Below are 21345 nucleotides of genomic sequence, written 5' to 3' on the forward strand. Positions count from 1 at the left end.
CCAGTATCCCAATGCGTGATTGATGTGTGTTTGAACTTTTCTGCACCACAGTTTTTGTTTTGTTTTGTTTTAATCTGTTAAATGAGTGATTGGTCTCGATTTGTGGTTTTTGAACATATCAGCCATGGAAGCCCCCTTACAAACAGAATCTCAAGCAGAAACCATTAAAACCTGAAATCAGTGTTGTTTGGATTGAAACAGAGGTGGGCAGTCGCAACCTGCCCTCTCCGCTTCTGCACCCTCTCCACACTCCCAGCAGCCCCCAAAGTACCTCCACAGGGTCCTTGGGCTTGAGATCCTAAGAGCACAATTTGAAAACCATTAAATTTGTCTATTTAAAAAAAAAATCATTTCTCAGCCAGCTAAACTACTGCTCTAAAGTGTCCCTATTTCTATTCATTCCATAAATTTTAATCAACAGACCCTCTGCACTTAAAGAAAATCCATAAGTAAAGTCCTACATGACACATCTCAGCAACAATAATTGTGGCAGAGTGTCGTGTGGGCCTCACTTTCCTGCATCACCACCCATAACAAACATCCAAGAAGACCCTTGTACCTCTCGAGGCGCCCAGGCCTGTATCCCACATGTGAGGCTGGGCCTTCGTTAGAGCCGCAGCATCAGCCTTTGAGACACGAACACACAGAGATGGTTGTGAGTGCAGCTCTCCAGGGTACAGGCATGATGGAAAACTGTCCTCAAACGGGATTTCCTCAAGCATGTCCCAGGGGATATCAGTCCCAGAAATGCTTGGCCACAAAAGGGAATGTGGGAGGCAGGGGCTGGCCTACTGCAAAGTAATTGAGTTTGAGAACCACTGCATATCGTTTGCCCCTATAACAGATTAGCTGCACAGCAAGTAGCGACTTAATGTCTCTGTCTGGTCAGCAGGAAGCCTGATTCACGTTGCTTAATACAACATTTCCCAAATTTATTTGACAACAAAACTCTTTTTTCCCCATAACCCCTATCAATATCTCAACAAACAATCCCAGATCAGACAGGGTTTCACAAAGGCAATTTTTAAAAAGTGAATTATAAGGCTTGAAATAAATGAGGAATTACCAAAGACTTAGGGAAGAGAGGAAAGGAGGCTGGTTCAGGGTCTGGAGGACTTTGAGCCAAGGACAAAAGAAAGGACCACCATCATTCCAAAGAATGTCTGAATTTTCTTCTTATCTGTTAGTGCCTTTTTTCCAGCTCTTTCCTAGAGAGTAGACAGAGACAGGGATTGCTGTGTTAGTAGTCCAACAGCTCATGACCACCAGAAGGGGACTGTGGATATTAGAAGCGACACAGTGTGGGGTCCTTGCCTCTACTCTACTCCTCCTCTCAATATAGGCTCACTGTGACCAATCTTTCCCTAGGAAGAGCAGAAGAATGAAATTATCCTGTCAATTAATGCAGCAAATAACCCACCTCTGTGCCAGCCTTGTGCTAGGTGCTGGGAGCACGTGGATGCATGAGACATGTACAGCTTAGAGCCTGGGGGTGAAGTCAGCAAGGAGATGAAGATCCCTCCCTCAGGGTCTGCACAGGAACCTGGGGTGCACACAGAAGGGGCCCCTCCCCTGGCCAGTTGTCAGGAGTTTCCTGAAGCCTCAACCCTAAAGCACACATGCTCGCTCCTTCCAAGTTGAGGGCTGAGGTGTAGGAAAGGGAGAGAGAACTCCTAGCAGAGGGAACTGCCCGCAAAGCCGTGGAGGCAGGAGAGAGCGGGGTGGTCTGGGACCCCCAAGGGCTCCTGCTGGAGCAGAGTGTGCAGACAGAGAAGGTGGGACAGATCATGGCGGGCAGCAGGCACGAGCGTTACTGCTACAGTGAATTGCAGTTGCTGACAGTAGGAGGGGAAGAAAGAAGAGGGAGGTAGGGAGCTGACTCAGAGGGTGAGCAGGTACCTGGAAGAAGAGGGATGTGGGAGCAGAATGAGAAAGTCAGCAAAAGCTGGTTGGAGGTGCTGGCCTGGTGGCTTAGTGGTTAAGTGCACATGTTCTGCTTCAGCAGCCTGGGGTTCATGGGTTCGGATCCCGGGCATGGGCCCACACACCACTCATCAAGCCATGCTGTGGCAGCATCTCACATACAAAATACAGGAAGATTGGTACACATGTTAGCTCAGGGACCATCTTCCTCACCAAAAAAAAAAAAAAAAGTAAAAGCTGGTTGGAAGTAGGAGGTAGAAAGACAAGTTCAGTCCTTGACAAGTTAAGCAGGTTACATAAGAAGTCCAAGCATTGATGATGATGATAGTGATGATGATGATGATCATGAGCATGAAGATGATGGTGAACGCTCTCTCTCTCCTCCCTCTTTCTCTCCTGGTTGTGGGAGTGGTGGGGGGAAGCAGGAGAAGGACGATGATCAGAAGAGAGACTTGTTATGTCTTCTCTAGAGAGCACCTGGGGACAGGTAGAGCTGATGCAACCTTCTCCATCCATCCCCGACATCCTCCCCCTCACTCATCCTTCTGCAGAAGACAGAGTGGGCTGGTCCAGCTGGGTCCTGCACCATCACCACCCCAGAACCCCAGTGGTCCATATCTGGGATCACTTCTCACCACTCTCCTCCCTCCCCATGACTCACTCAAGACTGACCCTACTGGTCCTACCCCAGCCCCTCATGGGGTGTATCCACCCTCCTTCTTCTGGCAGGTTATGGTCCAGAGTGACCACTGCCTCACCTTCCCCCACCCTCAGCTCCCAAGTAGCCTGAGACGAGCCATCTCCCTACAGAAGCAGGGAACCAGTAACACTACATACAAAACAAAGCCATGCTGAAAACAGAATACCAAAGCACCCTCCTCTTAGGAGGCATTATCTTCAGGGTAGATGTTGAATTCTAGTAACAGATTCCCTGAGGTGTTTTCAAATCCAGAGACACTGAAGCCTTGTTTCAGCCTCGCTCTGGGCCAAGGCCCGGGCTCACCTCCAGCCTCCAACTGGCTCTGGCTGCTGCCCCTGCTCAGTCCTGACGGGGAGCACTTAACAGGCCAGGCTTGCAGCCCCAGTGCTGCAGGCAACAAGCTCTGCTAACTCCAGACCCCCACTGGCCCGCTTCTGTTTTGATATGCTCCTGCTCCTTCCTGCTGGCGTCTCCGAATGCCACCTCTTTCTGCCAAGCCCTCGGGCATTGCTGCGTCCCGGCCCCCTCTCCACTAATCTCACAGTTCTTTGTCCACTTGCAGAGCCCACCTCATTGCTGCCCACATCTGGATGGGCAAACAGGAGCTGCCTGTTTTAAAGACTTCCCAGTCTCCTCCAGAGTTCCGTTTCTTCCAAAGAGCCTGGCACATCTTAGCTGCGAGCGTGAACTGTGAGTTCCCAGAGATGCCGATGGCACTTTCCAACATTCGTCACTTTTGACACATCTAAGATATCCTCGCTCCCAGCACTCCATGAGCACCAGCCCAGATGGACTGGCTGCTGGGGAAGCGTCAGGCTCTGGAAGGCCCCTGAGAGGGCCTGGGCACAAGCTTCCTGACTGAGGAGCACCTGCTTTCCTCTCGCTCCCTCTACCCCTTCCAAAGCTGAGCGGCCAAGCGGGCACCTCGGGGTCCGAGCACAGCCCTCGCTGCCCAGCCTCCGAGCAGTAAGCTGACTTCCTTCAGTAGAATTCCTCACACCTTGGCTCCCCATGGGTCCGAGGACTTTGCCATCTGCCAGGCCCAGTGCTGCCAGAGAGGAAGCTGCCTACTTGGGAAGTTCCCTGTGGGGTCACCTTTACTCTTTCAGGTCACTGAGGACCCAATGGGAAGGAGCCTGACCCCCTGACCTACAAGCTGAAGTCAAGGGCCCCTGGGGCCGAGGTCAGTGAAGGCATCTATGCGTGGGTTTGTTTCTGGGCTCTTGATTCTGTTCCATTGGTCTGTGTGTCTGTTTTTACACCAATCCCATACTGTTTTGATTACTACGGCTTTGTGATATAGTTTGAAATCAGGGAGTGTGATGCCTCCAGCTTTGTTCTTTCTTAAGGTTGTTTTGGCTATTCAGGGTCTTTTGTGTAAGACTTTAGGTTAGTTTTTTCTATTTCTGTGAAAAATGTTATTGGAGTTTCGATAGAGATTGCACTGAACGAGATTTTCTTTATTTCTTTTTCAGATAGTTCATTGGTAGTGTATAGAAATGCAACTGATTTTCGTATGTTGATTTTGTATCTGAAACTACTGAATTCGTTTACTAGGTCTAACCTTTTTTTTTTTTTTGTGGAATCTTTAGGATTTTTCTATGTACAAGATCATGTCATCAGCAAACAGAGACAATTTTACTTCTTCCTTCCTAATTTGGATGCCTTTTATTTCTTTTTCTTGCCTAATTGCTCTAAGACTCCAGTACAATGTTGTATAAGAGTGGTGAGAATGGGCATCCTTGTCTTGTTCCTTCTCTTAGAGGGAAAGCTTTCAGCCTTTCACCATTGAGCATGATGTTAGCTGTGGGCTTGTCATATATGGCCTCTATTATGTTGAAGTATGTTCTTTCTAGACCAATTTGGGAATTTGTTGAGAGTTTTTATCATGAAAGGATGTTGAATTTTGTCAAATGCTTTTTCTACATCTATTGAGAAGATCATATGATCTTTGTCTTTCTTTCTATTAATGTGCTGTATCAATCGATTTGCATATGTTGAACCATCCTTGCATCCCAGGGATAAATCCCACTTCATCATAGTGGATGATCCTCTAAATGTGCTGTTGAATTTGGTTTGCTAGTATTTTATTGAGAATTTTTGCATCTATATTCATCAGGGATACACAAAACTCATATTCTAAACCACAAGACAGGTTATTCTCAGAATGATCTGCCACCTTGGGATAGGGCAGATTCTCAGGCCTCCCCAGACCTTCTGAATCAGCTGCTCTGGGGATGGTACCCAGGAGTCTGCATCTTAAGCACATGGATATATGAGAACCACTGCCCTCAAATATAGAAGATTAGGTAAAACATAAAGGATCCTGGAAGGACAAATATTCATTTAGCAGTGGTTTAAGGCAGAATCCTGCCGGGTGTGTTCTGCAGTCAGAGCTTTATTTCCCCATTGACCTGTAGCCTGGTTTGGTTCCTGGAGCTGCCTAATTCAGATGGCATGGCTAGAGGACCCCTGTAAAGGCAGAGACCCAGCCTAGTAGGGTCCCAAGCTGCCACATAAAGCCAATGGACTTGGACAAATGGGAGAGGGGAGGCTGAAATCCTCACTCCAAAGAGGGGCCTCCTTTTCTTGGCACAAAGGCTGAGTGCTCTTGCCAAGATATATGATGTGATGCCTAAAGGAGGTTCACAGAATTCACAGAAAGGTGCTAAATAGGCTGGCAAAGACCTTGGTGGATAAGTACCAAAAAGTATCTGGAAGGAACTATGCTGGGTCAAGACATGAGATGGAAGAGACCTTAGGGTAAGTTTTGAAAGGAAAGGGAAGTGAAGTATTGAATGCCAAGCTCTGTCCTGGACATTTCACCAAGCTTCACCCCGTTCTCACACAACCCTATGAGATGGATATGCCTATTTGCAATTTAAGAGAAGGAAATTGAGGTTCTCACAGGTTAAGTGAGCTTCCCAAGGTCATACAGCTAATAACTGATAGGGAATCAAATACAGTTGGCTCCAAAGCCAGTGCCTTTTCCACTACACAACCCTGCCACCCCCATTGTTCCCTGTGGTGCCCCAGAAATTGTTAGGGTGCATACCCATGGTCTGAAGAGGGCAGACAGCAGGCAGCAGTGCTTCCAGACACAGGCAGTGAAGGGAGGTCATAGGTCCAGAAGAATATCTTAGGGAAAGTGGAACAAGGGTAAAAGCACATGCCCAGAAAAGTTTTGCAGTCTCAGAAGCTAGATGTATGGAGAGAAGTAGAGAAATGGGCTTCTGGTCTGGGTTTGATTTTTTTAGCCAGCTATTGGCCTTGCCCCAGTTCCTGAACCCCTCCTTATTTCCTCATCAGGAAATGAACATGCAGAGAATGGGAACAGCTTTGAGGGCCTGGGGAGTTTCAAAGGAGATGAGGGGTTCCAAGGGGCTTGGGAAATCTGAAGGGCCCAGGGTGCAGGCTACAGCCATGACCTGGAGCTGTACGAGTCTAGAGGTGACAATATTGATCACACATGGGCTCGTCCTCCTCCCACATTCCATAGTCGTTCCCTCCCCTCAGGCCAGCCTTTGACTAGAATCCCCAAGAGTATCTGGGGAACTGGTGACTCTACCCACCAATGGGGTACCCTGCTGCCTTCACACCAGCCACCATATGGGTGTCTCTCCTATTCTTCAGCCATCAAAACATTTACCAAGCCATGTAACAATTGTCTATTTACTTGCCTCCTCCCTATGATCATGAGCTTCTTGAAAGCACAGTCTGTCTTATTTACTGTTGTGTCCACAACGTTAAGCACAATCCCTGCCACATAGCAGGTACTCATTAAATGTGTGGTGGAATGAATGAATGAATGGGATCATGGTGGGTCCTCGGTCTCTAAGATGTAATATCTGAGAGGGCCCAACGACCTGCCCTCTCAGCCCCAGGCCGCAACACAGGGAAGCCCCAGGGAGGCTCAGGGGTTGGGTGGGTCAGGACCATTTCCTCACCAGGCGGCCCCCAAACCCCTACTCTAGAGAGCATGTCCCACACGCTCCAGCTCACATTCCCCACCCACAGTTTACCTTTGCCTTAAAGAGTAACCTTGGGGCTGTTTGCCCAAGTTAATGCTTAATGCTTCGTGCTTTCCTCATGCTGCAAGTTTTTATCTTTGCAAAGCGTCAGGCTCAGATTCCAGCATAGGAGAGGAGAGCATTCCTGTGGGAACAGAGCCAGAAGCCCCAGGTCACCACTGCTCTGACTCTCACTTTTCTTTCTGCCTGATTAACTCTGGCCTCAAGAACACTTCTCTCTGGCATATTTTATTTACTGCAAGTCAGAGATAGGACAGTCTTAGGACTCACACATCTCAGAACCAGAGGGACCCTGGGATCTTCTCTCGACCTCTTGGTTTTCCAGAGGTGGAAACTGAGGCCCAGCTGGTTTGGGGGAAAGCCAGGTCTGGAACCCTGGTCCAGCTGACTCAAGGAGCCAAGGACATCTCATTGTACCACCATGGAGACCTCAGAGCCAGACGGTCCAATCTCCCCATTTTCCAGATGAGGAAACTGAGGCCTAGAAAGTTCCATGACTTGCTCAAGGTCAACCAGAATGAGTTAACAGGAAACTAGGACCTTGCAGAGATCTGCCAACTCACAATCACACGTAGTCCACCAATAGCTAAATAGGAGTGAAATCATTCTGAGTGTCTAAAGCCACAGTGTCTATAAAAGCAGAGGCAGCGGACCCAAAAAAAGAACATGTTCATTTGCTTCCCTCACGTCAAATGCCTTCACTTCAGGCTCTGGGCTCACTTCTAAGTCACCACATAAATGCAGCTCAACACAACCACACTCGAGACCACAGGAGTGCAACTGTGAAGACACTGACTTCAATGACCTTGTGGTCAGCGCACCTCCTGTGGGGTGCTGAAGGCCTGGCATAGGAGGTTCATGGGTCTGTCCCAGTGGGTGACTTTAACTTCCTGGACTGCTAAGGAGCCACTCTTGGCATGAGGCTCAACTCAACTACTTCCTGTGTGACCTTGGTCAAGACACTTACCATCTCTGGGACCCAGTTTCCTTTTGGGATAGCACCTACTCACAACAGTGTTATGAGGATTGGATAAAATAAGGCATTCCAAGTTACCAGCAAAAAGTAAGTGATAGTCCCATAAACAGCATTTTAACCTGCCTCACCAAAACCAGCGGCTCCCCAGCACCCCATTGTCAACTAGGATGAGAATGTTTAGGGTCTTTCAGGGTTCTCTGGGTTGATAGCAATTGTGGCTGACACCCTGTGAGGGACTTATTGTAAAATTGCTTAAACTCTCATGTCAGCAGGATGATCTCATCATTTAACCAAGTAATCCCACACTATGTAATTCATACTAGTGGGAATAATTCTCTGAAAGGGAAAGCTCTCTGCATGAAGTTCATTGCAGCTCTGTTTATAAAGATGAAAAATTGGAAACATATTGCTTGTCCCAGATAGGGAAATGGATACATAAATTACAAAAAATTCCCTCAGCGGAATATTACTCGGCCTTTAAAAATGATGAGTATGAACACTATAGGAATACAGAGAGATGTTTATCATATAATGTGAAATTTAAAAAGCAAAAAGCAGTTATATCTGCACAGCTATGTGAAAAATCGATTTGCTTCTGGATACAGAATAGAAACACAGGAAAACAAAAAGTCAACCCATTAGGATGATGAGAATGCGAGTATATTTTTAAAACTTTTGTTTTCTGCTGTTACTCCACTTTTGTGCAACAAAGACATTTTTAAAAGAATAAAAAAGAAAACCTGATACTAGCTTCAGAAACAATTTAATTGAATGCAAATTTCATTTGTGGGAAAATGCCCGGCACAGAGTAAGTACTCAGCAAGTGGTGGTAGAGAGAAGAATGAATGAGTAAGGGAATAACTGAGTGAACGGAGCACCCCCACCCCAACATCAGTACCAAAGCTGTGCCATTGGGAAGCCAAATTAGACAAGAAGGATTTGTGGTCTCTCTTTCCATTTAAGCTACTGGCCCAAAGTCTATTTGGAAAAGCATCCTGGATCTGCCCTTCCTATGGAGCTGAGAATAAGAGGGTAGATGAGGCACTGCAGACCTGAGCAGGCACAAAGTAAGATAAAGTAAGGCTTAGCCAAGTGTCTGGCACACAGCAAACACTTGAGAAACGGTGGCCACTTGTATGACCATCAGTAGTGGACAGAAGCAGAGCCAGTCTAGAAGAGGCTGCCTGGGTCTCCACTGAAGTGATACGGTATCGTGGGAAGAGGCTGGGCTGGGAGCAGAGCACTGTATTCAAATCTCCCCTTTGTTCCTAACTAGCTGTGCGAGGTTAGACAAGTGACTTTGCCTCTCTGAGTCTCAGCTTCTTTGTCTTTACATAGCAGAATAATTTACTGAGATATTGTTTTGACTTTAATTTCCCACCACCACCGTTCCTTAGTTTAGAGGTGTTTTCAGGACTGAAAGCAGAAGCTGCTTGAATCGAACATATGTTGCTATCTTTTGTGAAAGCCTAAACTCAACAAAAAGGTAATCCTAGGTATCCCCAAGGAGAGATGAGAAAGAGAGAGGCTGCTTAACTCTCCGACTGGGAGAGGATGGGGGCTGGTGTGCCCCCACGAGGCGAGAACCCAGCCAGAGCTTCCAGGTTACTCCTAAGGGAGGAGGCGATGTGGTACCCCAGCCTCACAGGGCTTCCCATACCTCAAGTACAACCCCAAAGAGTGGACCTTCTGAAGGGACAGTGTAGGATAGGTCCATGGGCTTCTTAGCAGCAGGACGTGATGTAAACAATGACCAGTACCGAAAGACCTTTGCACAAGGTTGGGGCAAAGGAACTAGAACAAAAACCCCACAGGGTGGGGACTCGATGCCCCGTTTAAGTGGATATAAAGAAAATAAAGAAATGTGCTACTTGTCACTTGCTTTGGTTTCGTGGACTAAGATCTCACTCAGTGGTGAGCTTGTTTTTCAACTGATGCTCTCTCAAAAAAAAAAAAAAATCCCTTATCTTCAGCCTTTGCCAGTTTCCATGGTGTAAATACTCCTGTACGGCTAATTTCAAACTACCAAGGTTAAGTTACTGAACGTGGAGAGTTGAGAAGGATGCACACAATTGGCTCTTCAGAGCCAGTGCAAGCCAGATCCAGCACACCGCTGAGACTCAAACGAGATGAGGGTTTTTCTAGAAAGTTCCCAAAGACCCTTCTCAGTGCTCGGATTACAGGACACTAGGTTCAGGTTAATTCATAATAGTCAAAGCCATTCACTTTATCGAGTGTTGTCTGCTGATGTTATTTATGGTGAAATATGGCCTAGTGGAACTGGTGAATCTCCCCCCTCTGAAGAAGCCCCTTCCCCCAAAATGAGCCAGCCCCTGTGTCAATAAATAAATATAAATGTTCCAGATTGAATCCATTCTTTCCTTTGCGTAAGTGATCTTGTGATTAAGAACAGACTATGCATCTTCCTTAAGAGTTACTGAGAGGAAATCCATAAATCTATCCTTCAAGATGCTTTAAAACAATATATTTTAATCTATAACTTATTACAATTCTAAAGATAGGATTAGGACTATAACATTAATCCTGTAAAATAGGACTAACTACTGCTAGTCCCATTTTATAGGTGAGGCACAGAGAAGTTAAGTAGCCCAAGGCCACACAGTTGGTAAGTAGCAGAGCTGGGATTCGAGCTAAGCAATCTGGCTCCAGAGCCCAGGTTCCTAACCTCTCCACAGCACTGTGTCTTGCTGCGCATTAATAAGCCATGCACAGGGTATGGGCTCATCTTGGGCCTCTTCCACCCATGGGGCCAGATTGGAAAGGAGCCAGCAATCTCTCTTCTTTCCTCATCTGGTGTAAGGTACCCAACTCATCTTCTGACAGCTGATCGTGGAGGAGGGAGTGTCCCCCATTTTCCTTTCACAGGCACAAGCACTGCCAATAATACAGTGGGACATGTCCCCACCCACCATTGCTCCCAGTGTGCTTGTCTCCATGAGAGGGTGGCTCTGGGTTGGGGTAAGACTTGAGTGCTTCTGGAGCCCTTGACCATGACACCATCTGACAATGCCCTAAACTCCATAATTAGGGTTAAGGTCCTCTGCCCCTACCCTTCTGTTCCTCGTAAGCCTCATCTGGCAATTGTGTAGGTCACGTCAGAGACAGAGGGATGAGGGGAAAGGAAAATTGAAGCTCAAAGTCAGGGGCTAGATAGTCATTATACATCCAAATAAGATTGTGAAACAAGAACACCACTGAGCTCATTTGCCTATCAAAATAACGGTTGGCAACCTGATTTAAGCCAAGATCCACTATTGCAAGAGCTGTTGAAGGACCATGATTGTCCAGCTCCTGAGCAGCGTCCCCCAACCTGACTCTGGTCAGACACCAGCATCACAGCCCCTTAGCTGTATAAGAGTTCTCCAAGAGTTACCTCTGTGAGGGAAGGAAGAAACATCTAGTCTGAGGATGAGGCTGGCAGACAACAGTTCTGCCAGGTGTCTGAGTGGGTCATGGGACTTGCAGTTTTATTACTGTGCTCACTTCAATTGTTTGGGGGTATTTTCCACAGGGAAGAGGATGCCCCAGCAGCTGCCTTCTGTGATTCAACACATGTTTCCTCTTTGACGACCAGGGGCCTTACTTGGCGGGATCAGCCTCTGTGAGGCACGGAACATGAGTCCTCTGAGCTTTAGACCAGTGATGGGAACAGAGTCCCAAAACACAGCAAGGATGTAGGATGGGGCTCCTCTCCTCCCGCAGAGTAGGAGGACGCTGGCTTGACTGTCAGGAGAGCTGAGTTCTTTGGATTCTGCTGTTGACTAGATGCATGGTTTGGGGCATGTCAGTTGGCCTCTGTGGGTCCCATTTCATCTGCAAAATAAGGAAGCTGGACTAGATCATTATTACCAATAAGAGGTCCCTGGTTCTGAGGGAATAATGGTTAAGCGTGGGAGAAGGGCGTCACAGGGCTTCTTTCAAACAAATTGTAAAGGAAGATTGTACCACACGAGACAACCACATGTGGAGTTTCTTTCCTTTTCTCTAGAATTCTATTTACTTGGTGAGGTAGCACTGAATCTCTCCAGAGGATTGGAAGAGTAGATTGGTGGTGTTGTCTATATCCTTACTTAATAAGAAAAAGAATTACTCCTCAATAAATGCATGTTGTTTGAGATGCACAGAAAGAGAATTACAAGCAGGCAGTATGCGGGCTGGCCGCCATGACACTGCATGGTTTCCAAGTCCCTTTCATCTCTAACCCACTGTGACCAGATGATTTGGTTCCCAAGGATGGTCGCCCAGGCACCCCTGGTCATCCCTGGCCCAAAGGAACCTGGAAGGGCCTTCCAAGTATGCCAAGTCTCCCTGAGGTCCTGGAGGGCCAGGCCCCTCCCGGACTGATCTGCTCATTTGGTTCCAAGTCAGGGCTGGAGCTCTCCCTGCCAATTGACTCCAACTACAGAGGACTCAGAAATATCCTGTCCTCTCAGGCCAGCCTCGTCCCACACTAGTAACTGATTCAAAAAGCCTGCTCTGCAGCCTACAGTGCCCTGGCCTGGGCCCTGAGTGACGTGGAGAAACCACAGTATTACTTGACTGTAGTTCATTTTTTCAACAATTTTTTTAAATGTACACCTAGGGAACCATTACCATCATCAAGATGTAGAACATTTCAATCCCTCAAAAATTTCCCTTTTGCCCTTTCCATCCCCTACCCCCAGGAAACCACTGATCTGCTGTCTGTTACTATAGTTTCACCTTCTCCAGAATGTCATATAAATGGAATCACACAGTACGCAACCTTTTAAGTGGGGCCTCTTTCAATTAGTGTAATGCATTTTAGATTCATCTATGCTGTTGTATGTATCAGAAATTTGTTCCTTTTTATTGCTGAGTAGTATTTGTGTATCTATTTACCAGTTGTTGGGTATTTGGGTTGTTACTAGTTTGGGGCTGTTACGAATAAAGCTGCTTTGAGCATTTGCATCTTTATGTGGACATATGATTTAATTTCTCTTGAGTAAACTCCTAGGCTTGAAATTGCTGATTCTTATGGTATGTGTACATTTACTTCTATATGAAGTTGCCAAAAGGTTTTCCAGAGTAGCTGCAGTATTTTGCAACCCTACCAGCAATCCCACCATGGAGAGTTCTAGTTCCTCCACATCCTCACCAACACTCGGTGTTGTCAATCTTTTTAATGGCTACATTTTAGAGGGGGAAGGGTGGTATCTCATTGTGGTTTAAATTTGCATTTCTCTCATGAGTAATGATTTTGGGCATCTTTTCATGTGCTTACGTGCTACTTGTATATCTTCTTTTAAGATGTAGTTGTTCAAATCTCTTGCCCATTTTATAATTTGTTTGTTTGTCTTTTTATTCTTGAGTTATAAGTGTTCTTTATATATCCTGAATAAAAGTCCTTTGTCATACATACATATTTTGAATATTTTCTCCCCGTCTGGCTTGGCTTTTCATGTACTCAATGAGATCTTTCAAAGAACAGATGTATTTAATTTATCAATTCTTTTCTTTCATGCTTTATGCTCTTAGTGTCCTAAGAAAAATCTTTGCCCTTCCCAATGTTATAAAGATTTTCTTCTAGAATTTTTATTGCTTTTGCTTCTAAATTTAGGTCTGTGATCCATTTCAAGACCATTTTCATCCCTCCAACAAATTTTTTTATGACAAACTATCATAGTAGTAAGTATTTATATAGCACATACTACATGTCTGGCACTGTTATAGAATTTTATCAATACTAACTCATCACATCCTCACAACAATTCTCTAAGGTAAGTACTATTATCATCTCCATCTTACAGATGATGTGATGAGAAAATCGAGGCATTTTAAGTAACTTGCCCAAGTTCCCACAAGTATTAAGTGTCAGAAATGGACTTCAAACCCAAATGGCATGGGTCCTGCTCTGGGTACCTAACCACTGAGCTTTACAGCCTCTTCCTATACCGACTAAAGTTTCAATGTGAACAAAACCAAACCTAGGTCCTGCTTTCATGGAGCTTATTACCAAACAGGGGAGATAGATATTTATGTAATGACTATTCAAATAGAAAATTACACCTGTGAGATCACCTAAGAGAACAAATAATAGGGAGATGTGACCAAGTCAGGAAACTCAGAGAAAATTTCCCTGAGGAAATGAAGATTTAGTTTAGAACTGGAGAAAGAGTGATTTAACTAGGGAAATAGGGGAAGACAGCAGAGTGTGCCAGGCCAGGGAACCACAGGGGAAAGACTGGGCAGGAAGGGATGTCGCAGATTGGATGTTGGATGAAAACTCTCAGATTGATCATCAATAGGGAGGGCAATTTTATCACATCTTCTCTCTCCCTTATTCACTCAGTTGCCCTTGAACTAGAATGGCCCACTCATCCTGGTTTGACAGGACAGGTGGTCACCCTACCTTGAACCTATCCAGGGTAGAATGTGCCCATGACCTTGGAACCACTTCAAGAAAGTAAGCCTCATCATCCCCAGAGGATTCCAGTACAAATGGAAAGCTTTTCTGAATAGTATACTCTTTCATAATCAGATTTCTTGAAAGAAAAACAAAATCATTCTGATTCTAGCCAGAGTTTCAGGGGAGTACAGCCTAAGAAGAATGTTTGGAAGAAAAAAAAATTTTCTGACAAGAAAAAAATTTTTTCCTTGGAATCCACAAAAGGAGAATTGTAGTCTCAGGCTACAGGGTGGCTAGCAAAATCAGGCCAAAACAGGCAAAGAAAACAGAATAAATCAGACTTGTGAAAATAAATTTCCATCCATCCCTTATCTCACCATCTTATTTGACAACAAAATGGTGAAGAGCAAAAAGCAAAAACAAACAAAAAAGAAGAGGTAAAATAGGAATACAAGGGTGGGTGGGGAGATGGCAACCTCCAAAAGGTAACAAAGCAGGTCAGCAGGGCTGGATCCCAAAGATTTTTTAAAGAAGAGCTATAAAATAAACCCATTCAATGGGGGCCGGCCCTGTGGCTTAGTGGTTAAGTGAGTGCGCTCCACTGCTGGCGACCCGGGTTCGGATCCCGGGCTCGCACTGACGCGCTGCTTCTCTGGCCATGCTGGGGCTGCATCCCACATACAGCAACTAGAAGGATGTGCAGCTATGACACACAACTATCTACTGGGGCTTTGGGGGGAAAAATAAATAAATAAAATCTTTAAAAAAAAAAATAAATAAACCCATTCAAGACAAATCTAAGAATTCCTGCCAGGTTCAAAACAATGTCCTAATGACCTGAGAAGTGACCACAGCTTTCTAAAGCACCTTATTCCCTCCTTAGGAGTGATTTATGCCTTGGGTGATATAGGTTCAATATTATAGTGCAGTGATGCTGGAGTGTCGCAAGAGCTGGGGGATATCACAAAGATTAGTAACTCTATCATCCAAATTGAGAAATTGAGGCAGAGAAATATTTTACAGATAATAAGTAAAGGGGAGGGTGGGATGTTCAGGTCAAGGCAAAATTCAAGATGGCAGGAGTGGGAGAAGCGTTCCTCACCACAGCCTTGGGCAGAATCTGCTTATCACCAAAGATCAGCAAAAGCTAGGAGCTGAGTCTGTAAAGGCCCAGCAGTGACTACATTCTCATTCAAGTTTTTCCATCAGACTGTAGTCCTAGAAATTCTCAAGTCAGTGTTGCCCATATACAAATCATAGGCCTGACCACAGCAGCCAGGGACAGAGCTGAGGCTACATTTATCTCACAGATTTGTTCCATCCTGAGCAGACGACATGGCCCAGAGGGTTTTTAGGGTAATCATGAAATTATGGTCTTCCAGAGCACCTCTCCCACTTGTCCCAGGTCTGGGAATATTTTCAGCCATGCACGTTAACAAAGTGAAATCACACACACACACACACACACACACACACACATTAACAATTTAAATAACGAATGAGAAGACATTTCACAAACAACTCTGTGAGGAGTGTATCAATACCTGTGGCTCCTGTCGTACGCACTTGTGTCCTCAGCACCAGCCAATACAGGGGAGGTGCTCAACAAACATGGAACTGGGCAGAAGCACCCAGCCCAGGCGTCACAGGCAGAAGACAGGTCCCACCTTCTACTGGGGTCTCCTACTGCAGAATCCTTGGTCCCTTCCTACGCCACCTCAGTCACCTGCAGTCACCCACCTAATGATGTCTTTACCCAAAAGAAAACGAAATAATTTGTCTAGTATGAAATATTAGGAACCCTCAAACCTGGAGGCTGATTTAGGAATGGAGAATCACTTTGCTGCAAGGAATCTAAGATTAGAAATGTAATGGCTGCAGCCGGCTTCTCCTTCTGACTAATTCTGAGGAAGTTTCACTGCCCCGGGAACTTGCTATCATGCAAAGGGCAGCCCCAAGTCTGCCCAGCCTGTCAACTCACTCTCCAGGTTACAGGGCCTGACTCTCTCAGAGGACTTGCCTGCTTACCGTACTTAACATTCTCCCCCTCGAAACCACAGCCTCCTCCCCAGATTCTTGTCAATGGCATGTCTTTATCTCTTCTAAGACATGAGGAAATGACAATTTCAGAAGACACGACTGGAAAAGGAGATGCTCCTATCTCATACAACTGGAAAAAATTTCCTCTCTCATAACAGAATCACTGGGTTTTCTCACAACTTACTCACAGAGCTGTTGTGATAAGGTTTACATGAGTTAATATAAATAAGACTGTTAGAAAAGTACATGACACAGAGAAAGCACTCAAATATTAGAATAAAAAGTAATGAAAATCAATTTAGATATATATACATATATAAAAAATTATAAATAACATCACACCTGAGGAGCCAATGATTCTATTTTGGGAATCTACACTAAGAGCATACTCACAGATTCGGACATAGCTTCATGTGTAAAGATGGTCATCAGAGCACTGTTTGTTAATAGAAAAAAAAGGAAACCTGAAAACAACCTAAATGTCCAACAATCATAGAATAAGCAAACCAACTCTGCCACTCTTCAAAAGCATGTTTTCGAAGAATTTTTAATGCTATAAGAAAATTATCATGACAGGTGAAGAGGGATATAAAACCATTCACATAATATGATCCCAATTGTAGACACTCCAAATAAATATCTGCAGAACAAATATCTCCATCAGAAAAGATTGGAAGGAAATACTCCAAATACTACTCCAACAAAACCATAAGTAATGAGGTTCTTTATTTATATCTGCATTTTTCAGATTGTATATATATAATGAGCATGTATTAATTCTACAAATAGACAAAATATAAAACAGGTAAGAGTCTATTATAATACCACAACTGGGAAAAAAAAAAAAAAAGCATGAAGTCCTAGACCAGGCCAATGGCAGAGGGCAGAGAAGATAATCATAAAGCTGAGTCCTCAGTATTTGGTGACCCTAGTGGGTAACCAAGGGGACAGAGAGGGCATCCCAGGACAGCTCTAAGCTTTCTAGCTTGAGCAACAGCATGGATGAATGATGGTGTTACAAACCACAATAGGAAATATAGAAAGAAAGAAGAAGAATGGGTCGGGAGGAAAGAGAATGAATTCAGTTTGGCCTCACCCGGTTTGCAATGCCAAAAGGGTTCCCAGGTAGAGACGCCCAATCAGGAGCTGGCCATGTGCAGGGCTCAGGCTCGGGAGAGATTTGGGTACGTGCACGGGATGGGTGACGGCAGTGAGTCCTTGGAGCCATGGCTTGGCTGAGGATGCTCCAGGATTGTGCTGTGAAGGGGACACGCTCTGCTCCCATGGAGGCTCAGACACTCCACTCTGGCATGCTACTCCTTCCATCCAAAATGTGACCTGAAGTAGCCCCTGCCTCCCTCAGCCACAGGGACTGCTGCTAGATTATAGTGAAGAGCCTCGCAGAGACTGCGACTTACATGCTATTTGGCACGGCGGCCGCTGCTTCTGCTGAGGACTGCAGAGCACTCTCAGACTCAACCACATAAAACTTACCACTGCGTATTTTGTAGGAGTGGTGTTCAAGACAATGACCACTGCCTCACCCAGTGGCCTCTTTTTACAATAACCCATAGGGAAACATTCTCAGACTTCAGGACCAGGAAAGCGTGAGCAACTGGACACCATAAATCCTATAACTGCTCCTGTTTCCCTCTTTGACTTGGCCAATAGGAAGCTCAGAACAAAATCTGTGGCACATCTTCAGCAACCTCATATGATCATATAGTGTGCATTTTTGGGTGCTAATCTATTAACATTTCTGTCTTTGTTATTTTACTGCCTGTGTTTGCTCTTTGTCTCAATTTCTTCAACTAAGAATCTTTGTGAAACTATTTAAAGTCAGAAATTCTCTTTATGTCACGTGCATCCATTGATTCTGTTTCTATCTCCTGGAGTTGCACAGAAGAATTCTAACCCTTCTTCCCCACACAGCCCTTCACTGTTCATGTCCTCCACTAAATCTTATTTTTTTAGGCACCAGAGCCCCACTTTCTTCAACAATTTCTCCTAGATGTGAGCTCCTAGAGAATCTTACATCCATCTAGACTCAAGTGATGCCTCATCTTCTCTTGGCATCTTCCCTAAAGCCCCTACCCAGGGCATCCCTCCACTGAAGCATGTACAGCAGCCACAGGAAATGGCTGATTCTCATGCTGGCCTCTCCCACTGGACTGGGGACTCCTGAAAAACAGAGGTCATGCCCTAATTGCCTCCAACCAGTACCAGCCAGGGCCCAGGGCATAATATAATAATAGATGCATAATAAGTATTTGTTGAGGAAATAAACGAATAAATGAATATATATATATATGCAACTTCCTCGCTCATACACACACTAAAAGAAAGCCAAGCCCGCAAGAGAAAAGGGAGTGCCCCGTTCAGTTCAGCTGTTTGTGGGCCTTTCCATCCGACAACTCTTTTTCCATAGGACTCTCCTGAACAGCCTTGAGGCCCTCGGCTCCAGAACCAGAGCTTATTCTCCCAGCTAAATCCAGAGTAAATATACACAAGACAGAATTGGTCCTGGGAGGGCAACTGGGGTAAATTTTCACAAAAAGAAAGGATTTCACAGATCAAAAATGCAAGATGTTAGATGCTCTAATCTGTACTTATTTTAACAACACACCCCACGTAGCTGCTAATGATGTGCCTGGCATTGTTCTGAGCTCTTATTTAATCCTGTAACAGCTCCATGAGACAGGTACTATTTCTATCCCCATTTTATCTTCATACAGTCGTCTTAGCATTCGAGTCAGCTATCCTGAAATGAAGGAAGCTGCAGCTATTCGGTCACTGAATAAAAGGAAGTGAGTTACATCTAGCTCCAATGCATAAATGACTGACAGATCAAAGGTGAGACTTTGATCTGAGCCCTGGGTCCCACAGAATACCACATCGCTCACCAAGCGTTGGTCAGGCACCTACCAGCACCACCATCCGCGAGTTCACAGACTGGTGGAGGAAACACCACACACCTACACAAATAAGTCACCATGCCACGTGATGAGTGCGTTAGGATCAGGACCCAATAGAGTGCTGGCAGCAAGAAGAAGTCATTCTCTCTGGTTAGATGAGAAGGCTCCCTGGAGGGTGTGACGTCTGGGTTCCATTTTAAGGGAAGGTCCAGAGTTCACCAGGGAGCAGCAGAGACAGAGGGGGAAGCGAGCATGCAAAGGTGCAGGAGTGTGCGACAGCATCTGGGGGAACTATTGGCAGTCTGCGGTAGCGGGAGGATCAAGAGAGGGGAGGACTTGGGGAAATGAGGGATTATCATTCATGGGGTGGCCTTGGCTGCAATACCAAGAAGCTTAAAAAGTCACTAATGGGTATAATAGTCATTCCTGTTCTAGAAAGATTCTTTGAGCAGCAGTGTGAGGGAGCATGGCAAGACTAAACAGAGAGACCTGTTAGGAGACCGTTGCAATAAACCAAGCAAGAAAAAGCGAGCGTCTGAACTAGGGCACTGGCTTCGAGGGATATTTGGGATCCCGAGCTTTGGACTGATTGGAAGGCTGGGGTAGGGGTGCAAGGTGACACCCAAGCTTCTGACTTAGAAGGCCAGGAGGGCAGTGCACCCAGTGAAATGGGGAGCCTGAGCTGGGAGCACGCTCGCAGGGACGAGGACAGGCTCAGGCAGCCTTTAAGCTTGGGAAAGCCAAAGGAGCAGCAGAAAGTCTTCATTATCTCAGAGAAGTTATTCAGATTCTCCCTCACACCTCCTTTTAATAAAACATGATGCGTTTTATTCTGTCGTCATAGTGAAAAATCATTGCCCTTTGCTGGGAGTTAATAAGCTTTAGAATCAATAACCTTTGGGTAGGAAAATTGGTTTCATTAATACCTCCCCTTGCACTTTGTAGGTTCATCATCTCTCTGTTCTGCTGTCCCCTGAAACCAAAAGCCCAAGACTTATTATTTGAGAAGCCCGAGTAACTTTATGCTCAGAAAGAATGATTGGGGTCCTTGGTAACTGGGCTGAATGGAGTTCACTGACCAGAAATGCTCGTACGGCCTTGTGTCTGCCCCTCAGCCACAGGAGAGCCCACCCTCGGCTGGAAGGGAGGGTGAGACCGTCTTCCCCCCTGACCCCGAATCTTGGCAGAAAAGATGTCACTCATCTTGGGATGCCACAACCCTGAGAATCTGGCGCCTTCTCAGGCTTCCCCCAGCCCCTGAGTGGCGGTGTCCGTCTTTGGCCAACACCATGGCCTTGACAGCTGTTGGGCTGCCTTGAAGAGTTGGGTGACTGCCCACCCCCATTCCAAAATGGCTCAGGGTCAGGGTGAGGCTCCCCCAAAAGGGAGGCTAGAAGACCTTTCGGGACAACAACTGAAGGTGAAATCTTAAAAAGTCTTTCTCTCCCTACCCCACTCTCCCACATCTTCGAAGATTCTGAGTGGATATTCCTTTATCCTTTTCTGCTGAAAAACTCCTTGGCAACAGCCTATCATCTAGAGCATAAAGTCCAGACTCCTCAGCATCCCAGGGCCTGCCATGCTCTGGCTGCCCGGCCTTGTCTCGGGCCTCCTTATGCCCAGAAGGTCCCATGCCTCTGAGCCCTTACGACGCGGTTTCCCCGGCTCAGAAAGCCCTGCTCCCTCCCACCACCCACACATACACATACACACAAGCCCTTGTTCATCCTTCAAGGCAAGGACAAGCATCACTTTCCCTGAAAAGTCCTCCTAGAATGCCACTCCCCCCCATCATGTGGAATCTGCCAGTCCGTTTGAGAACCTCCCACCCCAAGCCTACCTGGTCCATGCAAGGCTCCATGATATCATGTGTCTGCAAGTGAGAACAGGTTGACCTACATGAGCTAATGCACAGGGTCATCCAACTAAGATACCCTATTCACTGTCTCCGTAGCATAGGGATGTAGAGAATTGGAATCAAAGAGACCTGTGTTCGAATTCTGACTCTAGCACTTATTGGCAGTGTGATTTGGGGTGAAATACTTATCCCCTCTGAGCCTCAGTCCCAATGGCCTCTCCCATCTTCCTGCTGTCCTAGAGCTACTCCAGGGTCTGACTGGCTGACCCTGTAGTCACTGGGATGGCAGGCTGGAGGACCTGGCCCCCTCCACTCCTGTGTTGGGTCCTCTGAGGTCACCCCCCATCAGCTCCCAGGAGAGAAATGGCCATTCTGCTGGACATGCTCTTTTGGGTTCCCCAAAGCTGCGGCTCATGTCTACCTCCAGCACCTCACAGTAACCCTGTCGGCTGGTGCTCTTAGAGACTTTTGGGCTGTCCCAGAGCTGGCAGAGGTAGAACAGATGCCAAGTTAA

General features: G+C 46.0%; 1 protein-coding gene across 3 annotated transcripts in view; it reads left to right on the forward strand.

Annotated features, from left to right (window-relative positions):
- Positions 1–21345, forward strand: part of LIPC (lipase C, hepatic type) — a 139007-nt gene that overhangs the window by 89208 nt on the left and 28454 nt on the right. The window contains exon 1 of one of the 3 annotated variants that reach the window (XM_058541691.1): positions 18420–18554. The exons of 1 other annotated variant lie outside the window; for it this stretch is intronic. Coding sequence is in view for 1 of the 2 variants with exons in the window: in XM_058541690.1 (XP_058397673.1) it covers positions 20038–20122 (85 nt within the window). In the remaining variant the exon portion in view is untranslated. Of the gene's footprint in view, positions 1–18419; positions 18555–19869; positions 20123–21345 lie in introns of those variants that run through there. One more of the 3 variants, XM_058541690.1, reaches the window with a different exon arrangement.

The sequence above is a fragment of the Diceros bicornis genome, chromosome 5 (assembly GCF_020826845.1).
Source record: "Diceros bicornis minor isolate mBicDic1 chromosome 5, mDicBic1.mat.cur, whole genome shotgun sequence".
NCBI classification, from domain to species: Eukaryota; Metazoa; Chordata; class Mammalia; order Perissodactyla; family Rhinocerotidae; genus Diceros; species Diceros bicornis.